General features: G+C 39.7%; 1 protein-coding gene across 2 annotated transcripts in view; it reads left to right on the top strand.

The window, feature by feature from the left end:
* The window catches only part of tncb (tenascin Cb), a 47,404-nt gene extending 23,724 nt beyond the window's left edge, over positions 1-23,680 (top strand). The window contains exons 11-29 of one of the 2 annotated variants that reach the window (XM_053480669.1): positions 223-498; positions 4,582-4,848; positions 5,746-5,868; positions 6,337-6,480; positions 6,617-6,739; positions 8,816-8,959; positions 9,047-9,169; positions 11,827-11,970; positions 12,066-12,188; positions 13,421-13,564; positions 14,003-14,122; positions 15,399-15,542; positions 16,754-16,884; positions 17,049-17,181; positions 18,029-18,180; positions 19,601-19,697; positions 19,860-20,021; positions 20,320-20,483; positions 22,095-23,680. In XM_053480669.1, the coding sequence (XP_053336644.1) occupies positions 223-498; positions 4,582-4,848; positions 5,746-5,868; positions 6,337-6,480; positions 6,617-6,739; positions 8,816-8,959; positions 9,047-9,169; positions 11,827-11,970; positions 12,066-12,188; positions 13,421-13,564; positions 14,003-14,122; positions 15,399-15,542; positions 16,754-16,884; positions 17,049-17,181; positions 18,029-18,180; positions 19,601-19,697; positions 19,860-20,021; positions 20,320-20,483; positions 22,095-22,205 (2,825 nt within the window). In that variant the 3' untranslated portion in view covers positions 22,206-23,680. The remainder of the gene's footprint in view (positions 1-222; positions 499-4,581; positions 4,849-5,745; positions 5,869-6,336; positions 6,481-6,616; positions 6,740-8,815; positions 8,960-9,046; positions 9,170-11,826; positions 11,971-12,065; positions 12,189-13,420; positions 13,565-14,002; positions 14,123-15,398; positions 15,543-16,753; positions 16,885-17,048; positions 17,182-18,028; positions 18,181-19,600; positions 19,698-19,859; positions 20,022-20,319; positions 20,484-22,094) is intronic. The other variant, XM_053480670.1, reaches the window with a different exon arrangement.
* Positions 23,681-24,650: the final 970 nt, after the last annotated feature.

Here is a 24,650-nt window from a genome sequence, read left to right as displayed (position 1 = left end):
GTATAAAAAAATATCACGTTGTTTCGGCAGTCTGGTAAGTGTTTCTGTTCTTCTACAGTACAGTATGTGTGTCTTAAATGTATTGACTGCTTTATGGATGTGCCTCATCTTTTCACTAAGATCTCTTCTTAAGACCATTTCCGGTCGTCTTGCTCATACTCTTGCTTATCTGCTCAACGAGTGCTCCACTGCCTGTTGCTTAATCTTCTCTTTATCACCCAGACAACGAAAAGCCCCTGTTGGGCAACATCACCATCTCCGCGGTATCCTGGGACGGCTTCAATATATCCTGGGAGCTGAAGAGGGGTGATCTTGAAGGCTTTCTGATCGAGGTGGCTGACCCTGCCGGTCTCTCCAAGGGCCAGAACCACACTCTTTCAGGACTGGAGCACAACTTGGCCATCACTGATCTCTCTCCTAGCACTTTCTACAGGGTCACTCTTTACGGCCAGTACAAAGGAGGTCTCTTAGAGCCAGTGTTTGGGGAAGCTTTAACAGGTACCGCCGTCCGACGAGCGCCGGCGCATCGGCTCTCCTTCGAAAATTCTAACATCTTCTCAGGAAGCAGAACGAAAGAATACTAACAGGTTTAATAGTAACACAGTGGATGCTACACATGAGGACTAACAACTAACCTTTTTCAAATAGAAATTTGTCTAGTAATTAAATCCCGCTCAAAGTCTACTCTGCTCTAATAAAACACAGTGCTTTTGTGCCAATTATGAACAATTTTCCACCCAAACATGCTATTGCACCGCTCTTTGATGTATACTACACCACACCCTGTAAACCGCGAGCAGTCTTTCTTTTTATTTTTTTATGTCCGAGCCGCTTTTGTAGATCCGGTGCTAATGTTTTAAAGCTCCACACTTTCCTGCCAATTACAGTTCGTGTCCGAGCATGCTGATATTCAGAGCACACCTGCAGTAGCGTCAAATGGAGCCCTGCACGTTCTGTTTTGCCTAATCACAGACAAAGCCTGCAGGTGCACACACTGACCTCCCTCTATGATCACAGCCTTATTAATGCTTACGAGCCAAAGAAAAGTCAGGCGAATAATACCCTTTTATTTTTAACCACCCATAATATACAATGCATATGCTAAGCATGCCAGTGAACTGTCGTTTACGGTCAGGGAAAACATCGCCTCCCAAAGACAGGAGATTAAAAAATTCTCAGTCGCTGAGCTGTAATACCTCCACCACCCACAATAGTACTGCTGCTGGTTATTAGCTCCAAATCGTAGTTTGGCCTTTGCTCGATTGCTCGCCGAATAAAGACGCCGACTGAGCAGAAGCGGTTTGCCAGGGAAGTGATCCTAAGGAGTTTTTGTCACTTCTTGTGAAAGATCTCGTCAGTATGCAGACCCGGTTTTCGAACTCTGCAGCCGTCTTCATTCTGAACCGGCACTTTCACACATCTTCTTGGCATTTATCAGGCTGCGGCTGCAAGTGCTGATACTCTAAAGTGCTTGCTAATACTATAGGTAGATGAAGTCAGACTATTTTCTAAAACTAACTCATAAATATAAGAACATAAAGCGAAAATATCTATCAGGGACCCGGGATCGAGGCCGACATAAAATTACTGTACATATCCTCCTATTAGCCCATAAGCATCCAGTATATCTGAATGCCAAATCCTGTCAGGTTACTGAGCTGAGCTGAGCGTTCCTTTCAGTAGCATGACCTCCTCTTTTCTGCAGGTTAGCTGGCGCCTTGTTGCTCCTTCACGAACAGATGGCTCTTTGTCCCAGCCCAAAGCCTAAGAGAGACCAGTTTGATGAAAGTGATCTGCAGTTACCACTTTAGCACTCTCACAACGCCCACAAACAGCACCCCCCTCTAATACTCCTTCTGACAAACCCTCCAGCTAGCGCTATGCTAATGAAGAGTGACGGCTCCACGGGATCTGTCCCCGCTCCAGTTCATTTCCAACCACTTCTACTCGTTGGAATTTTAAAAAAAAAGGGAAAAAACAAGAACGAACCTCAAGCTCAAGCTTGAGAGAGAGAGAGAGAGGTTTAGTATGATCAAGTGTTCTGAGGCTCTCCCTTTCCTGGAGTGATCATAATTGCTACAGCAACTACTGTATAAAGGATTTACATCCATCCAGCCTTCCTTCTACTGTTACACTTCTTTCTACAGTACCATCATACAAAGGAATCTTTTTCGCATTTAATATGATGCATAATGCATTAAAAAAAGGCACGTTGTTTTAATTATTCATCAAGTCATTTTGGGTCTACTGGAAGCCATATATACACAGCATCTGATTTCTTATTAACAAAATGGAAAAGCGCTGCAGCTCAACACTTACAAACCTCCATGCATAGAAAATAGGGCAGTGGGTAAGATGTTTGGCAGGTTGGGAGTTCAAATCCCAGCACTGCTAAGCTGCAACTGATTGGAACTGAAGCAAGACCCGTAGCCCTTAAATTTCAGGGCATTTTAGCCATTAGTTGTTTTGCTGTTTTATTCATATTGGGCTCAAGATTGTGCAGTATATAGTGACATATACCTTTTTTTTTTTGCATAAATTATGAAATATGAAGAACTGAATTTAAGTTAATTTTAGCCAATTATACAAACATTTGACAAAAATTTCAAAATGAGTCACATGGGCAAAGAAAAACAGATACACACGATCACACGTTTTTATTGTTGTATATATGATGAAAAATAATAATAATAATAATAATAATAATAATAATCTCATTTTGAGCGTTTTACATTTTTGATGACATCATTCCCACATTCCAGTAGTAGTAACATTAGGCATTATGTAAGTAATGATAAATGTTGTTCTACACGACATATCCGAAAACCCAAATACACAGTTTGAAGTCTAAAGCCTCCCCGTTAACACCCACCAGCAAGGCTTCCATATAAGCACATGCATAATTTCTTTGCCGTTTTTTGACCGATGCCGGCACTGATCTGATTTTTAAGGATTTTATCCATCAATTGCACAGTTGCACAAATACGACTCGTTTTAAAATGAATAAATGTAAATGTAGTAAATTGTAATGCTATATCCTTTTCCCATGTGGTGGAGAGTCTCGGTGGTATGACCCGGCAGGATGGTCAAGCTTAGTGGTAGTAACTGCATGATGTAATGGAGACCAAATAAAATAACAGAACCCACTAATGACCATATTTTATTGGCAACAACATGGTTGGATATCTGGTCAAATCACCCACCATGTTCTAAAATGTTCTCAGTGTTACAGCCCACATCCCCACAGGAGTACAGTTGGATGATGTTTTGTTAATGATATTTTTCTTAAAATATCGATTGCAACCCAACAGCAGCATTGCACAACAAACACAATACAGTCTCTTGTGCAGAATGGAGCCGGTTCCTATTAAATCCCACCCTATGTAAAAATCTCCCTCCTATAATACACTCTCTCTCTCTCTCTCACTCACTCATCGTCTATATCACTTTGTCCTGTATACAGGGTTGTGCGAGGGGGGCCTGGAGCCTATTCCAGAAGTCTTAGGGCATGAGGCGGGGTACTGCCTGGACAGTGTGCCAATCCATCGCAGGGCACACACACATACAGTCTCATATTAGCCTAATCTGCATGTCTTTGGACTGTGGGAGGAAACCGGAGTACTCGGAGGAATCCCAGTAAGCACTGGGAGAACATGCAAACTCCATGCACACAGAGACAGGAATCGAACCTGAACAGGAATCGAACCCAGATCCTGGAGGTGCAAAGCGACAGTGCTGAGCACTAATCCACCTCTTTTAATACACATATGATTATTATATTTGTTTGTGTTTTCTGATGGTTTCCTTTGACCATGTTAAACAACAACCCCCACCTGGATGTTTATAAAGCATCCACCTCAGTTCCCTGTATTTCTATAGAACATGCGAATATCTCATGCGCTTCGATGTACAGTAGGAGCAGATGTGCGTGATGCGTATAATCAGGGTATTTGGCCTGCGACTTATTTAGCTATTTTCCAGTGACTAAACCAGAGAACATTCCGACACTCCATTGTGCGTGTGTGTGATTGTGATTAGCCAGCGTATCGAAGTTAGGCAGACAGATCTGGAGGTTCATTCATCAAATTTTGAACTTAAGAATACGGTTGCATAGAAACCACCAAATCAGACGTTGTCCAAACACTTGCAAAACATGCTCCAGATGTGTAAACAGCAAAGAGTTTTAGTTTGAACCATCCGAATACTTGTTGTCTGCTGTTTACTGTAGCAGAACTGATGAACATTAAAAACGCTGACTGTAGTTTACTGATTTTAGTCCAAATGGGAAAAACTATATAACTGATCTGACTAGAGGCTAGTTCCAGGGTTGAATCTAACCACCATATACTTTTCCCTCCAGTACTTTCAAACTCATCTCTTTGCATGTTCTTATTACTGGATGATGTTTATTAGCATCCTCTAATGAAATGCATCTCCTCAACTTTTTAAATCATAGCTTACGCCAAACTAACTACAGCATGCCTCGTAATAATCAGTTGTGATCACTTTGCCGCCAAAAGGACTTTTAGCATGTTTGGAAAGCGCAGATGGACGAATGCCTGTATTCCTTTGTCCACCCAGAGGCAGAACCTGAGCTGGAGCATCTTTTCGTCACCAACAACAAGCCGGACGGTTTTACGCTGCAGTGGACGGCTCCAGAAGAAATCTTTGAAATGTTTATGATCCAAATCACTGATGGATCTGGAAAGGAAAGGCAGATGAGTGTATCAGGAGACAAGAGAACAGAAGTGATCTCTGGCCTCGATGAGGCTACAGAGTATAAAATTAAGCTCTTTGGGACAATTGCAGGACGGAACTTCAAGCCCATTTCAGGGAAAGCTCTAACAGGTATTTGGATATGTCTTGGACAAGCAAGCCGGTGAAATCACAGTCTTTCATCGCACTTTTTTTTTTTAGAACTTAAGTAAATAGGTTTCATCTAAGTACTAACCTGCTGAGCTGAGTTTCCCGAAAGCATCGGCGCAGATATGGTGGGACTTACTGTACCACGATGCTTTTGGGATGCTGTGGCCTGTTCTTATGTCTTTCAGTCACAGAAAATCAATGTCTCAACTTTGGTATGTCTTGTCTGTGTCTTTTCTAAATGAACATCTTTTATCATATACTAACCTCTTTTAAAAAATAAATCAAGTGGATCCAGATGTATAGATTTGCACAGGGGAAGAAAAAAAACAGATATATACGTTTTTCTTTTGTTTCTACACTTTCTTCTTCTTTTGTATCTGACATCTTTCACCAACTGCCCAGTCACGCGGTTTTACTCATTGGACAGCGCAACTGGGTCTGTGTTTTAACTGAATATGTGTCTGTCTTTGGTTGTCTGGCTCTGTCCCAGGGGGCCTCTCTTCCCTCTTGAGTCTGACGTTGGCATGTCACACCATTGTCCTCACGTAATGGGGGCAAGTTAATCTCCCCATGTCTGTCACACAAGATTCTACGATTCCTGACATTGAAAAATGGCCGAGAGGCTTGAGCTCTTTTTATCTCGTTGTTTCGACTATGTCTTTCTATACGCTATACTAACTTTTACGTTTTCACATGCCTGATATTCCTTTCTGCTTTCTCCTGAAATAGCTAGCCGGTGTCTTTTTGAAGCCATCTGGGTACTGGACTGGGTTCATCTTGGACTGGCATCAATGACACTTGTCCAATTTGTGTTCACACAGCCTCTAACACTTTGTGTTTGCTTTGCTTATTGTCTCGTTACGTGTTGTCTCCTGCAAGGTCTGGGCAAACTGAAGGGTGTTCGCTTCTCTGATGTCACCGATACCTCGGCCACCGTTCACTGGACTGTCCCTCATTACCGCGTCGACAGCTACCGTGTCACCTATGTGCCCATTCATGGAGGTATGTACTGTACATTAAGGTAGTCCAGAGATATTCTGGCTTTTTGCCTATTGCTACCTGGCCTTCTATGGAAAGTTATACTTAATAATAGTGTGTTAAGTACTTCTCCAGCTGAAGTTCAGTGTAGTTTGGGCATTGTAAATGCAGGAAGTAAATCTGCAAGCGTAGATCTCAGAAATCATCAATCATCTTTTTTTCAGTATAATTCCTATATAATTCTTATCTCTTAGCCACAGAATTTTATTTCTAAAAATCCCTCTCAAGCGTCCAGACTTACACAATGTGTTTTTTGGCATTGAAAAGTTCTGCTCTAGCATTTAGATCAATCCGCATGTTAATGAATGCAATCCATCAGAGACGTTTGTTTTTCCGATCAGCACCTTCTCACTGATAATGCTGCCCTCTTGTGGTGCTTTATTGCTCATGCATGACTCTGGTCCACTCTGTGGTCAAATCCTGGTCCTGCAGGCACTCCCTTGACAGTCACTGTGGATGGAAGTGCGTCCCACACCGTTCTACCCAACCTGACCCCTGCAATGACTTACCGAGTAAACGTCGTTTCGGTGAAGGGGCTGGAGGAGAGTGAGCCATCGTCTGATACGTTTACAACAGGTACAATTGACACACATACCCATTTATGTTAATGCTGAGTTTTAAAGTGATACGCCACCATTTCTCAGCCATAAGTGTACCATATATGTGATTATCACCGAATTTTTGTTTTGCTTGTTGTGTTGTTTCCTTTAAGGTCTGGGCAAACCCAAAGGTATCCGTCTCTCTGATATCACCGACACCTCTGCCAATGTGCACTGGACTGTCCCTCACTACCACGTTGACAGCTACCGAGTCACCTACGCACCCGTTCATGAAGGTAAGTGTTTCTACTTAATGCTGATTTCTACATGATCACTTTCTACATGATCAGTCCCTGTACTTGAGCAGTTTCACAGGAATGTTTTTTGTTGGTTAAGCCACACAGTGACCTATAAATCATTCATAAACATAAAAAAGCAGCTGAATTGAAAGCATGAACCAGTGAGAAACAGGCGCAGATGATGACAGATGACCTGATCAGTAGGTGATTAGTATACTGATTATGCTGAATGCTGAGTGGTTGGAACAGATGAGAGGGGAAATGAGGTTGCTGCTGAGATTCGTACGTAAACAAATAATTTTTAAATAGTATATTTAGGCTACAAATACCTTGTTTCTATTTCTTTAAATGTTTTATACCATTTATTTTGGTGGCACGGTGGCTTAATGGTTAGCACTGTCCACTTGCACCACCAGGATCCGGGTTCGATTCCCGCCTCGGGCTCTGTATGCATGGAGGTTGCATGTTCTCCCCGTGCTTGGTGAGTTTCCTCCTAAAGTAGGACGTGCATATTAGGTTAATTAAAGTTCCCAAATTGCCCATAGTGTGTGTTGACCGGAGGTTGTGAAAATGGGAATAAATGGTAATCACCAATTCCTTTCACGGTCCCTAGTTGGATTACAGAGGTTCCTAGATGGACGGAAGGAATTTCAATAAGAAGAAATAAGATGTGGCTCAGGACTTTTGCACAGTACTGTAGATCTCAAAGGAGGAGCTCACCTAATCTATCATACATTCAGTAACACAATCCTGACACAGTCTAATCATTCATCCATTTTCTAAATATATAATTTAGAAAGTACGTTATACAACTGTCTGCAAATATTTGGACATATTTTTGCTCCCAAAGTTTGACCACCATATTAAGTCAGTACTTAGTAACACCCTCGTTGACAGATATCAGTGCTTGCAAATACTTTTCTGTAGCCAGCTAGAAGTTTTTTCCATTCTGGTTTAATTAAATGTCAATCCCTTCTCCTGGTGGAACATTTCAAGTTGTGAGACATTCTTGGACCTTATTACAGGCACACCGTGTTTAAGATAAACCTTCATATTTTTAAAAGACATTCAAGTCACATAGGACCACAAGGGAGCGATCAAAAAGCTTCAGTCTGCATTTCATTCAGTATTGTGAGATGGATTTTGTGATAGTTTCTGGATCATTGTCCTGTTGTAGAAGCCAACCCCTTGTCAGGATAAATTTCCTGCCTGAAAGTGTCACATTTGCTCGCGGGATCGTTTAACATTTACTAGAATACGTTCGCATATTTACTTTTGAAATATTTCCTGTGCCACTGGAACAACCCTCACTCACTCAATCCGTCAATTCTGCTCAATCCTGTATACAGGATCACTAGGGCATGGAGCCTATCCCAGGAGACTTAGGGTACGAGCTGGGGTACACCCTAGACGGGGGGGCCAATCCATCGCGGGGCACACACACTCATTCACACACTACTATGGATTTGAGAATGCCAGTTGGCTTAATCAGCATGTGCAAACCGGAGTACCCAAAGGAAACTCACCAAGCACGGGGAGAACATGCAAACTCCAGGCACATAGACCAGTGATGGGAATCAAACCCACATCCTGGAGGTGCAAGGTGACCGTGCCAACCACTAAGCGACGATGGCACATCCCCAAAAGCAAATTATATCCCAACCACTCATCAAATATATTTATTTACAGATTTCCAGTGAGCCAGGAAATGAGCACTTAATAAGTAATGAGTCAATAAAGGCCTTTTTATGAAGAATTATATAAGGTATAATTTATTTAGTTCTGAGACTTTACAGCTATAAGGATGGCCAAAAACATTTCCCCAATTTTTTCACATTTTTATTCTAAACTTTTAAGTTTGTTTAACATACTTTGCTGCAAAAGCTGTGTTTACCTCTTTTCATTCAAAAACCAACACAATATTTACAATAGTTTTTTTTTTTTTCTCTCAGAACAATCAGCATGTTAATGCAATGCATTATAGTCTGGTATCCATAGTCTGGTAGTGCTGCCCTCTTGTGGTCTTATCCATCACATGCATGGTCAAAACCTGGTTCTGTAACCCCACTACAGGCACTCCTATAACAGTCACAGTGGGCGGAGGCGAGTCCCAGACCGTCCTCCACAACCTGACACCCGGGGTGACCTACGGAGTGAGCGTCATATCAGTGAAGGGTCTGGAGGAGAGTGAGCCAGCCTCTGAATCATTTAAAACAGGTACCACCTACACACTCATGATTTACTCATGATTCTTTGATTTGCTCTGCTTGTGGTGTTGTCTCATTACTTATTGGCTTCTGCAAGGTCTGAGCAAACCAAAGGGTATTCGCTTCTCTGATATCACCGATTCGTCCGCCAACGTCCACTGGACTGTCCCACGTTACCACATCGACAGCTACAAAGTCACCTATGCACCTGCTCACGGAGGTGAGTGCTGCTTTTGTCATTCAACAATCTGGCTAAATGCCAATTTCTATACAGACTTCAATGGAGATCTAAATATTTGATACTAGTGGATGCTACTACTATAATAAAAGGACATAAATAATAAAAGTATATAGATCTGCACGTTGGATTGGACAAATCATCCATCATCTGTGCAGCAACACAACCTCGACATAATCCTTCCATATAATTAGAGTCTCTACAATCTATCTGATCTTATAAATTGATACTGGAATATCGGTGCTTTTTTGGTCTTTTCCGAATATGGGATTTATAATTATTTAAGTATTCCATTTAAAACTTAGGCACACCTGGTCAAATCGAGATTTTGTCACAAAAGTTTGGACATTGCCCCAAATTATCCGAAGATTGTGATGGTGATGCTGCAACCTCTCGCAGCCGGAGGTCTAGAGAGATCTGATTGGCCGAGCTCTCTCAGAGGGGAGGGATGAGAGGTCCTTAGTGCTTTTTACAATAATTACGGCTCTACAGCCAATCAGGGGCGTCTGTGAGCTTACTGTGAGCAAAAGATGCGATCGGCTGGCATCACATGGTTCGGAGGAAATACGTGGTAGTCCTCGGCCCTCCTGTTTGATACTTACAGTAGTAAGAAACACTTAAGCAAATATTAAAGCTTGCAAACACAATTTTTTTTGTAGCCAAATAGACATGCCACGCACACTTCTGATTCTGAGATATTCTTGAGATTTTTTGAATGCAGAGCAACTTTAACATCTACCTACACTACCATCCAAAAGTTTGGACACACCTACCTGTACTAAGTCAATGGTCTTTCCTGATTTTTATTTCTTTCTACATTGTAAAACACCCAAAATATGCATGAACCGTTTGAACAGTTAATATTTGCATGTATCTGCTACTTACACTGTATACAGTAGAGCCTTTATAACGGCTCTAATCTGAGGTCCTGTTTGACTGGTACTTTGCTTATCAATTGGCATTGTAAGAACATTTTATGTCCTTTATTATGTGGTATGTTTTAGATCATTGTTCAGTCTCCTTTTAGCTTCCGTTCCTTGACTTACTGTGTTATATTTGCTTCCAGGATTTACAACATTAAGTCCAATCCATTGGTGCATTAACATGTGCAATGTTTCATGCGTCACTGGCAGGTGCAAACCCCCAAAAACATACTAATTAAATGAATGAATGAATGAATGAATGAATAAATGAATGAATGAATCAGGCTCTCTTCATTCTTTTTTTTTTTTTTTAAACATAACTTCGGGAATTGAAAGGAAAAAAAAAAAAAAAATTTTCCTTATCACTCCTCAGCAGCACTTTGCAACAATGCGTCTGGCTTATCTACATATTCTTTTGCATACATCAGACATTTACATTTGGGATGAAGTCACAGGTGAGATTACCTTCTGATGACTTTTCCGTGCAGACCGGATTTGTTAAAGCAATGCTACAGAACAGAACATAACACTTCTCTGCACTCCTGTGTTTAATATAACCGTCCTACAGGTCCTTAATATCATATGGTGGATGTGCTTTGCCTTCGTGGCTAGCATACATACCTTTCTCCCAGAAGGTCTTCTTAGTCTTCCAGATGTTACTGTTACTTTCACTGTTTCCTGTAATTGACATTTCTTAATGACAGTGGAAATTGTGAGCTCGATGTACTTCCTCTGCTTTGTACTCATAAATTCAGTTTATTTTTATATCCTCAGTCAACTGTTCGGTCGAGCCGATGGCTGTCGATGCACATGAGCACAAGGTTTCAGAGCCAAAGGATTTATTATGCTCTGGAATTGTTGTTCTTAATGATGATTCTTGACCTCCTAACAAGCTCTAATGAATCAACAAACGCCTAATAGGTCACTTAAATGATAAAGAATTCCAGATGGAAGGTTCTTTAAACTTTTGCACATGCCACAGTTAGTTTTTTTTTTTCCTTCTACTGTGAAAGTTGATTTAATTGGAAACAATTGTGCATTAACATTGGCATTTTTATTGGCTTCAGCAGGTCATGCCTTTTTTTTTTTTTTTATTTAATTTTTTTTTTTTATAATCCAAATGTGTAAATTACAGTATCATTGTACTTTAAAAGCTCAAACGCTGGTGTGCATCTTCTCCCCATGCTTTGTGAATTTGCTCCAGGTACTCCAGTTTCCCCCAAAGTACCAAAGACATAGCTGAGGAGTGCCCTAAATGCATGTAGTGTTTGATGGAGAGTAAGAGTGAGTGAGTGAGAGAGAGAGAGAGAGAGAGTCTGTGTGTAGCTTACAAAAAATAAATAAATAAATTAGTTACTCACAGTTAGTAGTTACTCACAACTTGGTGGGTTACCCAAAGGAAACCCACCAAGCACAGGAAGAACATGCAAACTCAAAAAAACATGGGAATTGAACCCAGACCCTGGAGTTGCAAGGCGTCAGTGCTAACCATCAAGCCACCTATTATAAGAAAACGAGAAATTCAAATCTTGAAACGCAATTTTTTATGTTGTTGTTGTTGTTCGTTTATGTACAGAAATTATCTGCTTTTTTTTTTTTCCAAACCAGTCAAACTGTACAGTGTACTGTACATGTGTAGTCTTCTTTAAGTGATGCTGCCCTCTTGTGGTGGCTTATGGCTCTGGTCTAAACTTGGTCCTGCACCCCCATCTACAGGCAGTTCCATAACAGTCTCAGTGGACGGAAGTGAATCCCACACCCTTCTGCCTAACCTGACACCCGCGGTGACCTACGACGTGAGCGTCATCTCAGTTAAGGGTCTGGAGGAGAGTGAGCCAGCATTAGATTCATTTACGACAGGTACAGTGAGTGAGTCTGTGCTGAACGTTAATAGAATACTCAGCATACATGTGTGTGAGTCTTTATTTTGCTTGTTATGTATTGTCTCCTGCAAGGTCTGGGTACACCAAAAGGTATTCGATTCTCTGATGTCACCGATACGTCTGCCACCGTTCACTGGACTATACCTCGATACCGCGTCGACAGTTACAGAGTGACCTACGTGCCCATTCATGGAGGTGGGTGTTTCACTCTCATTCCAATCTGACTTATTAGAAGAAAAGAAAGAAAATAATTCTTCTCATCGCCTATGTACATACAGTGAATTATTATTTTTTCCTTAATTTTTTGCATAAATCAGCTTGGTATAAATTGCGGTCTGAGTACAGGATCAGTACTACACTCGGAAGTAGCACTTAAGATACCTGGTACTGATAAGAGATTATACCACTGCCCATATCTGTACTAATACATTCATTCTATGGAGATTCATATTTTATATGCGAGGTGTGTTCAAGTCAAACAGGGAATTTTATAAGTTATAAAAGTAAAAACTCTTTATTTTTTCTATATATCCCCTGCTACACTAATGCAGTTATCCTAGTGCTTGGATACCAACAAGGTAGAAAGTTTTTTTCAGTACGATGAAGCAATGACCTCCATTTATGACCCACAACATGAAGGCTTGAAGGGGGGTCAGGATTGCACAGGGACATGGAGGTATCTCCCAGCCGAGTTCCTATAATGTGCAAGTGGTCTCCAAGCCACCTCGGTCGGGATCATCATTCAGGGATGTACAGACTTCCTTGAAACGTTTGCACAGTTCGAATGTTTTACGACAACTAAGAGTCTTAGTAGCGCTTTCACTCATGAGTCCTATTTTGGCTTGAATGGCCCTCGTATTACGTGCATCTCCAGCTGATGTGCAGTGTAGGTTTTGTAAATTCTAGAGGTAGTAGATCTGCAAGCTAATCGATATCGTCTGTGCAGAGACACAATCTTGACCAAACCCATAATCCAACAATCCAACTCATCTTACACTATAGGGACAAAAGTCTTTGTCCAAACTTGCAGTGACACTGTAGCTACATCATATACTTCAATATGGAGTACTAACAGATTCCACTCTTCTTGGAAGGCTGTTCACAAGATTTTGAAGTGTTTTTGTAGGAATTCATGCCCATTCATTCTGTAGAGCATTTATGAGGTCAGGCACTGATGTTGGATTAGAAGGCCGGCTCGCAATCTCTATTTCAGTTCATCCCAAAGGTGCTCGATGGGGTTGAGGTCACAGGGCTCTGTGTATGCAGGCCAGTCAAGTTCTTCCACACAGAACTCAGGAAATCATATCTTTATAGTCCTTAGTGCAATGAGGCCCAGTCATGTTGGAATAGGAAAGGGCCTTCAACAAACTGTTGCCACGAAGTCGAATCCATTTAACTCCCTCCATGGTTTTGTTCCTTCTCTGCAGGAAGACCTATGATGATAACAGTGGACGGAGGCCAGTCCCAGACTCTTCTGCCCAACCTGACACCGGGGGTGACCTACCAAGTGAGCGTCATATCAGTGAAGGGTCGGGAGGAGAGTGAGCCAGCGTCTGATACAGTTACAACAGGTACAGTTTACACATGCACACGCACCAACAAACACAATATTCAATGTTTGTACTCCTGTATATGTCATAAAATTCAAAAACTTTAATAATATTTATTTATGTAGTTTCGTCCAACACCGTCACTCTAAAAAGCGTCATTTGCAAAATCATTTGACTAAAGGGTTCAATATTCAGGCCATCAGTGCCCCACCTTTCTTAACTTTGTCTTCTATGCTGTAGTTTCTTGTATTTGTACTTGCATAAATGAACTTGCATTTCAATCCAGACTTCAATCCTCATCTGTAAGAGTAATTTTCCATGTGTAGTCACAATTTCGGCTTCTACAATAGTATAATCTCTGTAATCTCGGTAAGATTGTGTCTCTCATGAACATATCTGATGAAACTTCCATTCCTTATGAAACAAGCTAGCGTGACTTTTTTATTTATTTTTTTTTAGCTTTGGACAAGCCTCATGGTTTGGTGGCAGTCAATATCACGGATACCACGGCGCTGTTGCACTGGCAGCCTACCATCGCCACGGTGGACGGATACGTGATCATCTACAGTGCAGAATCAAGTAACAAATCACATCACACAAATCATAAGCTAAATCCCATGCTCTTCTTCAAGAAGTGTTCGTGTCTAGCAGGGGTAAACAAAAAAATGGATTTGCTGCCAAACTTTATACTTTGATCTTAATTTTAAAAGATTAAAAAGTAATAGTTAGTATAATAGAATAATGCTAGCAAGCTGGTTTGCTAGCTAAGTTCAATAGTAAAGATTTAAAGAAACTAATGATTTAAAACGTATGTCAGTGTTTCAGCTACAGTATAAGCTCTAGTATCCTACAGTATACTCGTATTGGACATAAAAAACTAAAAATGAATAATAATAATTAGATTTCTGCTTGTGATTATTTCCCTCTTACGCAAATAAGAATGTTTGAACAACTCTCTATTATTTTTTAAGTTTTGTGTTATTAAAGATTAGCACACATAGTTCTCAAAATTTATATTACACATGTATGTTAAAATTAAGAGAAAAAATGAAATAAAGTCACTATAGAAAATACAACATGTTGTATTAACATTGGAATAATTGAACACAGACAAGGCAGATCCTGTATATACGCCCATCTTTGGTAGACGCTAATTAATATAAATGGGCACGAAAATGCAATGATCACATGACAAGGTGTCAAAACTATTTGAAAGATTTTGTGCGTATTTTTTTTGTTGGCTCTGTGTCTGCCATGATGTTTGTTATAATGAGCTCTCAGGTCATGTGATCTCAGCTCTCAGTGCTACAGAAGGGAGGTCGGGCCTAATTAACATACTAAAATTACAGGCTGCACAGAAAATAATATGTTTTATATATAGATGTGCAAGGTCAAGATATCACTTATTATTTTTATGAATATTTTTCTTATTTATTACGTACACACCCGTCTATAAATGTGCTTCAGCCAATGTGTGTGTGTGTGTGTGTGTGTGTGTGTGTGTGTGTGTGTGTTTGTGGAGAGCAGCAGTGGCTGTGGGATTTGGAAAACAAATAGCAAACATTTGACTATAGTCACAGCATCAAGCCGCACCAAAGATCGTGCCATACATTTGAGCATGAATACCGTACATAGGATTTTTCTCCCTGTTCATAATGTATTTGTCTGCCAGGCAATCACAAATAAAAAAGCAATAATCCAAAAAACATGAAATCTGATTGGCTCAGGCTAGTACTGCTGTACTGTATGTCCACCCGTGTTTTACATTAAATAAATTGTACTGACATTCCAACTTCATAAAGTTCTTTGTTAATGCTTTTCTCTCTCTCTCTCTCTCTCTCTCTCTCTCTGATAGTTCCCCCAATAACAGAGCGAGTTTCTGGAAACATTGTGGAGTTTGAGATGAGCTCTCTCTACCCTGGTACTGAGTACACTGCTAAAGTCTATGCAGTGAAAGAGGCTGCCAAGAGCGCTGCCACCACCACACAGTTTACTACTGGTAAAATCACACGCACGCACACACACACACACACACGCACACGCACACACACGCACACACTAAACATGCAACCTATCTGCATGCTCCATTTTCCACATAGACCTATTGTTCATGCTTTTAAATACACATTGCATAAAAAGCCTACAGTACATAAGCATTGGTAAAACGTCATATCAAGTCAAGTATTAAAGTTGCACAAGTTACAGTAGTTAAGCGTTAGTACAGTAGGTTAGTTAGTTTGGCCAATCGAATGCAGTGGGTAAAATGTCTCAACTTTTAAATTTTGAGAAAAATCGGTTAATAAATACCTTATTCCCTAAGCATTGTTTTAAAGCACTTTAATGAACACTACCCGAGCTGGTTACTCCGGTTGAATGAGAAAAATATGCATTTCTTGCTAAATTGTTTTAGTTGTAGGGTTTAGTAGGGAAATCCTCTGGTCAAAATGAGCCATCATGAGATCCTCATTTATATATTCTAAAAAGAGGATTTTAAATTTTTTTTCCCTCGTAAGCAGTGCTCCTTGTAGATAAACTCACACCGGCCATCTCTCAGGAACCGGACATGACACAATAATAAACTTGGCATCAAAATGGAGCATGTTGAACCAGGAATCTAAACATACATTATGCACAACTCAAATCACAAAAATGTGACTTAATACTGTACCTGATTTAATTAACTGGGTGACATTTATATGGGAAACTCTGTACATACATCTGAGCATTATTTATTGCCTTAGCCAACATTAGCCAACAACAAACTTCATACAAAATAATAACACCAATTAACTTATAAGTATATTAAGAATAAATAAAATGTTTTCTTTTATGAATCATTTGACTTTTTGATGAATGATTTGACTGATGTGAAAGTCAAGGTCTGTATCTCACTATGGCATATTCAGAATTATCCCTTTCTTTGCATATACTGTGAATGTTATACTGTACTTTATTACATTATAAACATGACCAGTATTATTTGCATTTTATTCAGTCATTCATAAAGCATATTACTCATTAACTAGTTTAAATAGTTTTATATTTGTAACAACACATTAACAAAGAGTATCTGCTGAAGAATTAAACACTGGCACAAAAAATAATATGGTGCAGAGTGTAATATAATAATTTAAATGCTTAACCCTGTACCCATTTCTGCATAGTTATGCCTCCATGAAAGCCAGATTTAATGCCGTTCTTCTGCTGCAGATGTTGATTCTCCCCAAGACCTGGAAGCCAGTAACATCCAGACTGAGAGCGCCACACTGACATGGAGGGCACCACAAGCCCAAATCACAGGCTACATCCTCACCTATGAGTCCGCTGACGGTATAGTCCGGGTCAGTGGAACAAATACATTAATATTGTGTTTGATGATACTATAGTACATATTTAAGTTCTTATATTCCCGTCTATGTTTGTAAAACAGCAATGAGCTGTGCAGTGTCTCAGAAAAGTGTACTGTAGTGTTTGTAACATCCTGTTGCCGGGTATCTCGTTTCAGGAGGTCATCCTCAGCCCCACATCCACGTCATACAACATGAATCAGCTAAGTGCCTCCACCGAGTACACAGCGCGCCTGCAGGCCATCTCCGGCCCCCTGAGAAGCCACATCATCTCCACTGTTTTTACCACCAGTGAGTCCAAACTCAGTACAAACAGTCTCATTAGCTTCTTGTTTACGGCATTATTTAATAATGAAACGATCAGCAAGTCCATTATTATACCCAGAATTTTCAGGTTGCACACTTTTCCATAATATTTGGAATCATAAGATTTTTCTAACTGTAAAATTCCATAAATGTCTCAGCACATTATCTTACTATTAATACTATTTAAACATGACTCATTAGTTACAGTAAAGGCATACAATGATTGGATATGTCTATTCACTGGAGTTATACAGCTTTTTCATTTTAAACTGTTCACTGTTAGATGTCTGGTTTGGATTGAACCTGCTTTATTCAGGTCAGCACTTAAACTGACTAAAAGGTTCTAAATATACAATCATAAATATTTGGTACATTGGTGGCTCAGTGATAGATTTCTTGCCTACCATGTAAAAGGCCCGGGTTCGATTTCAAGTTAATACCCAAACCCCAGCTACTGGATGTAGTGCTAGTCCCAAGCCCGGATAAAATGGAAAACTTGCATCAGGAATGGTTGATACATCAGGAAAATACAAATAAAAATAAACTATATATACACACACACGCTGATTAATAATGATGTAATGGTATTTGTGAAATCTAATGTGATGATTCTGCACTAGTTAGCAGAACATGGGGGATGGGTTCACCTCTGACATGCACCCATCTGTAATTAATTAACTCCACTTCATATGCTTTATGATTTTTTGTACAGTTAAACATTACCAGATTGTATAGACAGACTTACTGTAGATCACGCACACCACTCACTTCGGTGTTGAATTGTGTTAAATCTTCCTTTGTATCTTGTTTTGTTTGTGTGTTTGTGGCACAGTTGGAATTCTCTATAGACACCCTAAAGACTGCTCCCAGGCTCTGCTGAACGGCGACACCACCTCGGGCCTTTACACGATATACATGCGTGGGGACGAGAGCCAGCCCTTGCAGGTCTACTGTGATATGACGACAGACGGAGGCGGCTGGATTGTACGTAATTAATTATACTCTGTTTCTGAAGGAAGGAATAAAACAGAACAGGAAGTACATAACATAGCTGGGCGTGTAAAAACAGAAGCTAAACAATAAACGGCATGGTCATGTGAAGTGGAGTTACTGGTACTGCCCAACGTTCATCATTTTCCAAAAAGAGTGCAGTATATGCCAACGATTCCTTTTTTTGGACACAATTACATATTGTGTGGTTTATTGGTTTACAGGGAAACATGACCTCTGTTCTCTTAATTTACAACCTTTCAGTCAGCATTAATAAAGATGAATCTTGACCATGGGAATCAATCAGATTTAAGAGTTTAACCTTACTGTGCACTAATCAGCATAACATTAAAACTCTAAAACATTAAGCCCAATATTAAAAGGTTCCCATTGTATCACCTAAACAGACTCGTCAGACAGGTGTATCTGCCACCAGGACGTTATCAGCAGATCTTTTTTTTTTTTTACGTGCTATAAATTGCAAAGTTACAAAGGACCCGCATGGATCAGACTTTGTACATTCCATTTTATTAATGCTTGTCCTGATTGAGATCTGAGGAATTTGGAGGCCGAAGCAACCAGGCACAGCAAACCGTAAGGGCCTGAGGATTTTGGTCTCGACATTTACTTCAGTTCAGTATAGAGTGACATATCCTTTCCATCAGCATTAAATATTATACACACACACACACACACACACACACACACACACACTACCGTTCAAAAGTTTGGGGTCACTTGCAAATTTCTTTGTTTATGTTAAGTGATTTATTTTCTACATTCTACAATACTGGGGATTTTAAAACTATAAAATAACACATATGGGATTAGGTAATTACATAACAACAAGAAAAACAACAGTTAGTTGTTATTTTAAGACACAGAGGTCAGCCTTTCTGTAATAGTTCTTGCAAGAACAGTATTGTCAAGTGCATTTGCAAAATCCATCAAGCACCATAATGAAACTGGCTCTCATGAAGGCCATCCCAGGAGGGCGAGACCAAAACCTACCTCTGCCGCAGACGAGAAACTCATTTAGAGTTATCAGCCTGAAAAATTATCAATTAACAGCTCCTCAGATTAGCGGCGTTATGAAGACTTTACAGAGCAGAAGTAGCAGAAACATCTCACCATCAACTGTTTAAAGGAGATTAATGCATTTTTTGGACGCCTTCAGCATTCCTTTACAATGTAGAAAGAAATAAAAATCAGGAACCATCATGGAGTTAGAAAGTGTTCTAAAACTTTTGAACGGTAGTGTATATATATGTATATATATGTATTTATTACACTGAAATTGCGTGATGTTATTATAGTTCTGTCTTGGTTAGATGTTCTTAAAATGTGTTTACTCAAACAAACCAAACAGAACATTTGGAAATGTGGTGTGGTTTAATGTGCTACTTGCCTGCAGGTGTTTGTCAGGAGGCAGAGTGGTAAAGTGGATTTCTTCCGTAACTGGAGGAACTACACTGCAGGATTCGGGGATATGAATGATGAATTCTGGCTCGGTACGGATCGTGTGAAAAGAACATCTATGCATCACAATACACTATTATAAATTACTAAAAAAAGTGATCAACATTAAAAATGAATGCATGTGCCACATTTTGTGAACTAGTAGAAGTAAAGTAAACTTCTGTACTGACTCATTTTGCTGCCATTGTGTCCAGGCCTGTCGAACCTGCATAAGATCACCTCCCTTGGTCAATACGAGCTGCGAGTGGATCTCAGTGATAAGGGCGAGCATGCATATGCTCAATACGACAAGTTCTCAGTGTCTGAGCCACGTAGTCGCTATAAGGTGCACGTAGGGGGCTACAGCGGCACGGCAGGTATTAGACGTTCTAATGAAAAAACGTGAAAAACTTGTAAAAAAATCTATATAGCCAATAATACAAAAAGTTTTGGTTCATTGTTACTGATAAATTCACAGCACTTTATTTACATACAAAAACATAAAGAAAGTGCTGTGAATTTAATAACAATAAACCAGATCTTTTCTGACACAAATGTGTTCCAACCTTCCTAAATGCACTACTCTGGAATATTATCCCTTTTCCAGTGTCCTAAATATAAATAATTTCTCATTAAAATAATTATTCTTTACAAATCCTCTTTTCTCATTTTCAGGTGATTCAATGACATACCACAACGGCCGTCCTTTCTCGACTTATGATCACGATAATGACATAGCAGTTACCAACTGTGCCCTCTCATACAAGGGAGCTTTCTGGTATAAGAACTGCCACCGGGTCAATATCATGGGACGATACGGAGACAACAGTCACAGCAAAGTATGACACCTGGTTGACGATTGTCTCTTTAAAACAACACATATAACACAGTGATCAATGCATGCATTTTAGACCATGTAAAAAAAGCTATAAACACCTACATGAACCTATATAAACATATATATATATATATATATATATATATATATATATATATATATATATATATATATATAAATTATTATTATTATAAACATATGGTCGCTATATTTATAGCTCATTATTCCTATGAATGTCTCATGTCACTACTATAGTTAATGAGTATTTTTACATTTTTAAACAAAATAATACAGCACATTTATAATGATTTATGGATGTGATCATTATAGAAAGGCTATACTATACAATATGCATAACATTTAAAACACTGTGTTTATAAACCTATATACAATATGTAACAGGGCTGTCCTCAGTATACAGCACCCTCAGTATACATACACACCCTCAGTATACATACACACCCACAAAGCCTACCAATTATCAACTGTGTTTGAGCAGAAATATCACACTGTTCTGCACACTGGCCCTGCAGGCCTGCTATATAACAATTTGTCACAACAGTCTACATAACTACTCATTAAAAATACTTTATCTTGAATACTTTACCCATACTCATAAGTCCTCATATTAGTGCTTATAATATTTTGTATGTTGGTAGTGAGTCCTTGTATGCATGTTCACAGGCTCTTATAATCCCTGATATAACTCTAATAATTCATCAATATCACACAAGAGTGAGTGCTGATGTAATACAACAGTTTCATATGCACTATTTATTTAACAGATCATGATTTGCACCAGCTATTTTGCTCCACCAAAACATATCCTTCCAAGACTGGTGGAACTTTGGAATATCAGCTAACTTGGGGGTTTCAAGTGGAATGCCAAATTTAAAGCTAAAACTTTGAAGCTAGTGTGCTGTGGGGGTACAATCCCTTGTTCCGTAAACCAAGTTGTACCCTTAAACAGGGGTTAGAGAGGGATTTTTTGGTTCAGCCTTGTGTTAGTTAGCTTTGTAGCTCGCGTTAGCCGGATGGTTAGAGCACTCTGGTGTCCTCCCACAGTCCAAAGACGTGCCCAAATTTTCCATAGTGTGTGAATTCCAATCAGGTGTTGTAAAAAGGTAAAATGCTTGGCCTATCATCCGGAGATTGCGAGTTCGATTCCTGGGTGATGCTGTAACCACTCTAGAGGTCTAGAGAGAGCTGATTAGCCAACAGGGATAAGGAATGAGAGGTACTTAGTGCTCCCACATTAATCATGGCTCTACAGTCAATCAGGAGCATCTGTGAGCTCGCACAAGCGAAAGGAGCGTATAGCGCTGTCCTTCAAGTGTGTTACGCCGTCCCGAACGGTGCGTGAGCGAGCAGTTTGAAAAGATGCAGTCGGCTGGCGTCACGCGTTCCTGGAAACACGTGATAGTCTTCGGCTCTCCCGACTGAGTGTTAGTAGTAGCCATAATGTGAAAGCCCCCTAGTGACGGGGAGGAATTGGACACAACTAAATTAGGGAGAAAATCTGGAAAAAAAAAAAAGATTACAAATATATTTAACTATTTACTCATTTTATCCACTTTATTATGAAATTAACACCTTACCTTTTTTTTCTCAGGGTGTGAATTGGTTCCACTGGAAGGGTCACGAGCACTCCATTGAGTTTGCCGAGATGAAGATCAGACCGTCCAACTTCAGAAACTTTGAGGGAAGAAGAAAACGATCGTAAAAAAAAAACAACAAACAAGGCTAAATAATGAAGAGAGAAAAAAAACGCCCTCCTTTCTGCCATTCTGCCCTTACTAAATCAGTTCAACCTTTTTCAGCTACCAAAGCAGAAGTTTAGCCGTACACTATGTTCCCTGTCTTTCTCCATTTCACTTTTGCTTCCTTCATTTAATAATCCAGATATAACCCGACGTCTATGTGTCCTCATTCCAGGCAAGAACCCACCATTGATCTCGTGAGGCGCCAATAGCTTAAGTGCTGGTCCACAGCTTCACTCATACACTGTCTATACATGAAACATTGACAGTCTCTTACACTTAAAGACACACACACACACACACACACACACACACACCAAAGACCCAAATAAAGTAAAATTATTGTCTAGCAAATCTTTTAGAAAGCACACTGGTGGGAGGGGTAGCTCTGAAAAGCTTTTCAGTTTCCAAGATTAAAAATTCTGTATCCCATCTGGCCATGGTAATTCAAGTATGGTTTGCGTTCCAACTAGGGGTAGAATATATGTGTGTGTGTATGTGTGATCTCTTTTTTTATGTTTGGTGCTTCATCATTGCTTTAAAACACCCCACAATTAACCATCATCAAGTCGTTTAAACCCATTTTGTAAATATTAGCCTTGGTGTGACGCATCCTTTTACCCCCATCGTTTCAGCTAATCAGACAAGACGAATGTTATCATGTAGCACGTTGCACTGCAACAGACATACCGTATACAAGTCTCTGTTTTCAGACCTACAGACACAGCTCCATTATCGTCCCAGCACATAATGTGGTGTGTGTGTATGTGTGCGTATGTGTGTCATTTTTTTAACCTATTGCATGCTATGTTGAAATGACCAGTGCTGAAATTTTTTACCTTGATGACCTGGAGTTCATTTCACACTGATGATTTTGGAGCGTGCTGCCACTTGGACACACAGAGACAAGTTTCGTTTGATTTTTAGCAACCGTGTGTGCTCAGAAGTAAAGGCAGGACCTATATCAGTACGCCGCTGATGTAAGTAAGTTCAAGACCACACAGGCAGATTATGATAATGAGTAGGAAAATGAACGAGAGCCATAAGGTTAATGTCGTGCAGCAGATGAATACTCAAGAAAGGCCACTTTCATTTTGTAATCAACATTGTACATTTATATAAAAGGTATTGTACACAAAATGAATTAATATACAGATTGAGTCCCTGTGTCTACAACCCCCATACCCGCCATCCCCCACCCGCCCCGCCCCACTACGACCATGCCACCTTCCCTTTACGCCCCTCCCCTGACCCTAACCCTAACTTTTTTCCTGCTATAGACTAAACCACTGACCCTATAAAATACCTGTGTAAATTAAAGTCTCTTGTTTGGTATTTGAATATGATTTGTTTGTTCGTTTGTTCGTTTTTTTTTTTAATTGGGTGAACAACGGGTGTTTCTCTGTAACCCATATTACAATAAAATGGATTTTGTTTTTAAAAAAATAGTGTGCATAGTGATTATTTTACCTTTTTTTTTTTTTACTTGTACATGCAACGGTTGCATACAAAGTTTAAGTGGCTTGGCCTAGATTTGGAATTCAAACACAATGTTTTAAATTCTACATATTTTGTATAGTTGTACATCCTACTACTGTATCTGTTTATCTCAGGAGTGTTTGGAGCTTCTGCGATGGATTGGCATCCTGTCCACGGTGTACCCGCTTTGTGCCCTAAGTCTCCTAGGATAGGCTCCAGGCCCGCCGTGACCCTGAATACAGGATAAAGCGGTATAGAAGATGAGTAAGTGTTTGGAGCTTGTAGTGAAGAGAAGGGTGTTACACAAACTGTTAACCATCATGGAGACCACCTCACACCCCTCACGACCTACTGGCTAAACAGTCGAGCACTTTCAATAAGAGCATGCTTAAACTCTACAGGAAGTCTTTTCTGCCAACTGCAATTAGACTTCCAAACAAAGCCGAGGTGAAGGCGTGTAAAATACCAGAAATGAAAGTGCAAATGAAGATTTACTAAAGACTGATTGAAGATGTTGTTTGTAATCCTACAAGGAAATATACGCAACTAGGATTGAACTTTACTGAAATCTTTAACAAAATACATTTTTTTGAGCCAAGAAATTCTGTCCACACCTTGAAAAAAATATCTTTATCATTATTTAAATTATCTGCAAAACAATTTTTGTATTTGTATTTTTTGAAACAAAATTGAGCGATTCTTTCTCAATGACTCTTCTACTCGGAGTCGTTTGTTCTTTTGTCACGTGACTCCTATAGACGCTATTCAGTGCAATAGATTCAAAATAACGAACGACTCAGACTGGAAGATATGAGGTAAGCTACTCATTCTGTTAATTATAATATGACTTTAGCTGCATTGTAATATTTTCATTACTGGAACTATATATTTTTATTGAAAATGCAACATTAATTTTTTTTTCTGATCAA

The sequence above is a fragment of the Clarias gariepinus genome, chromosome 21 (assembly GCF_024256425.1).
Source record: "Clarias gariepinus isolate MV-2021 ecotype Netherlands chromosome 21, CGAR_prim_01v2, whole genome shotgun sequence".
Taxonomy (NCBI): Eukaryota; Metazoa; Chordata; class Actinopteri; order Siluriformes; family Clariidae; genus Clarias; species Clarias gariepinus.
The sequence above is the reverse complement of the archived record's forward strand: the minus strand, read 5'-3'. Positions and strand labels throughout refer to the sequence as shown.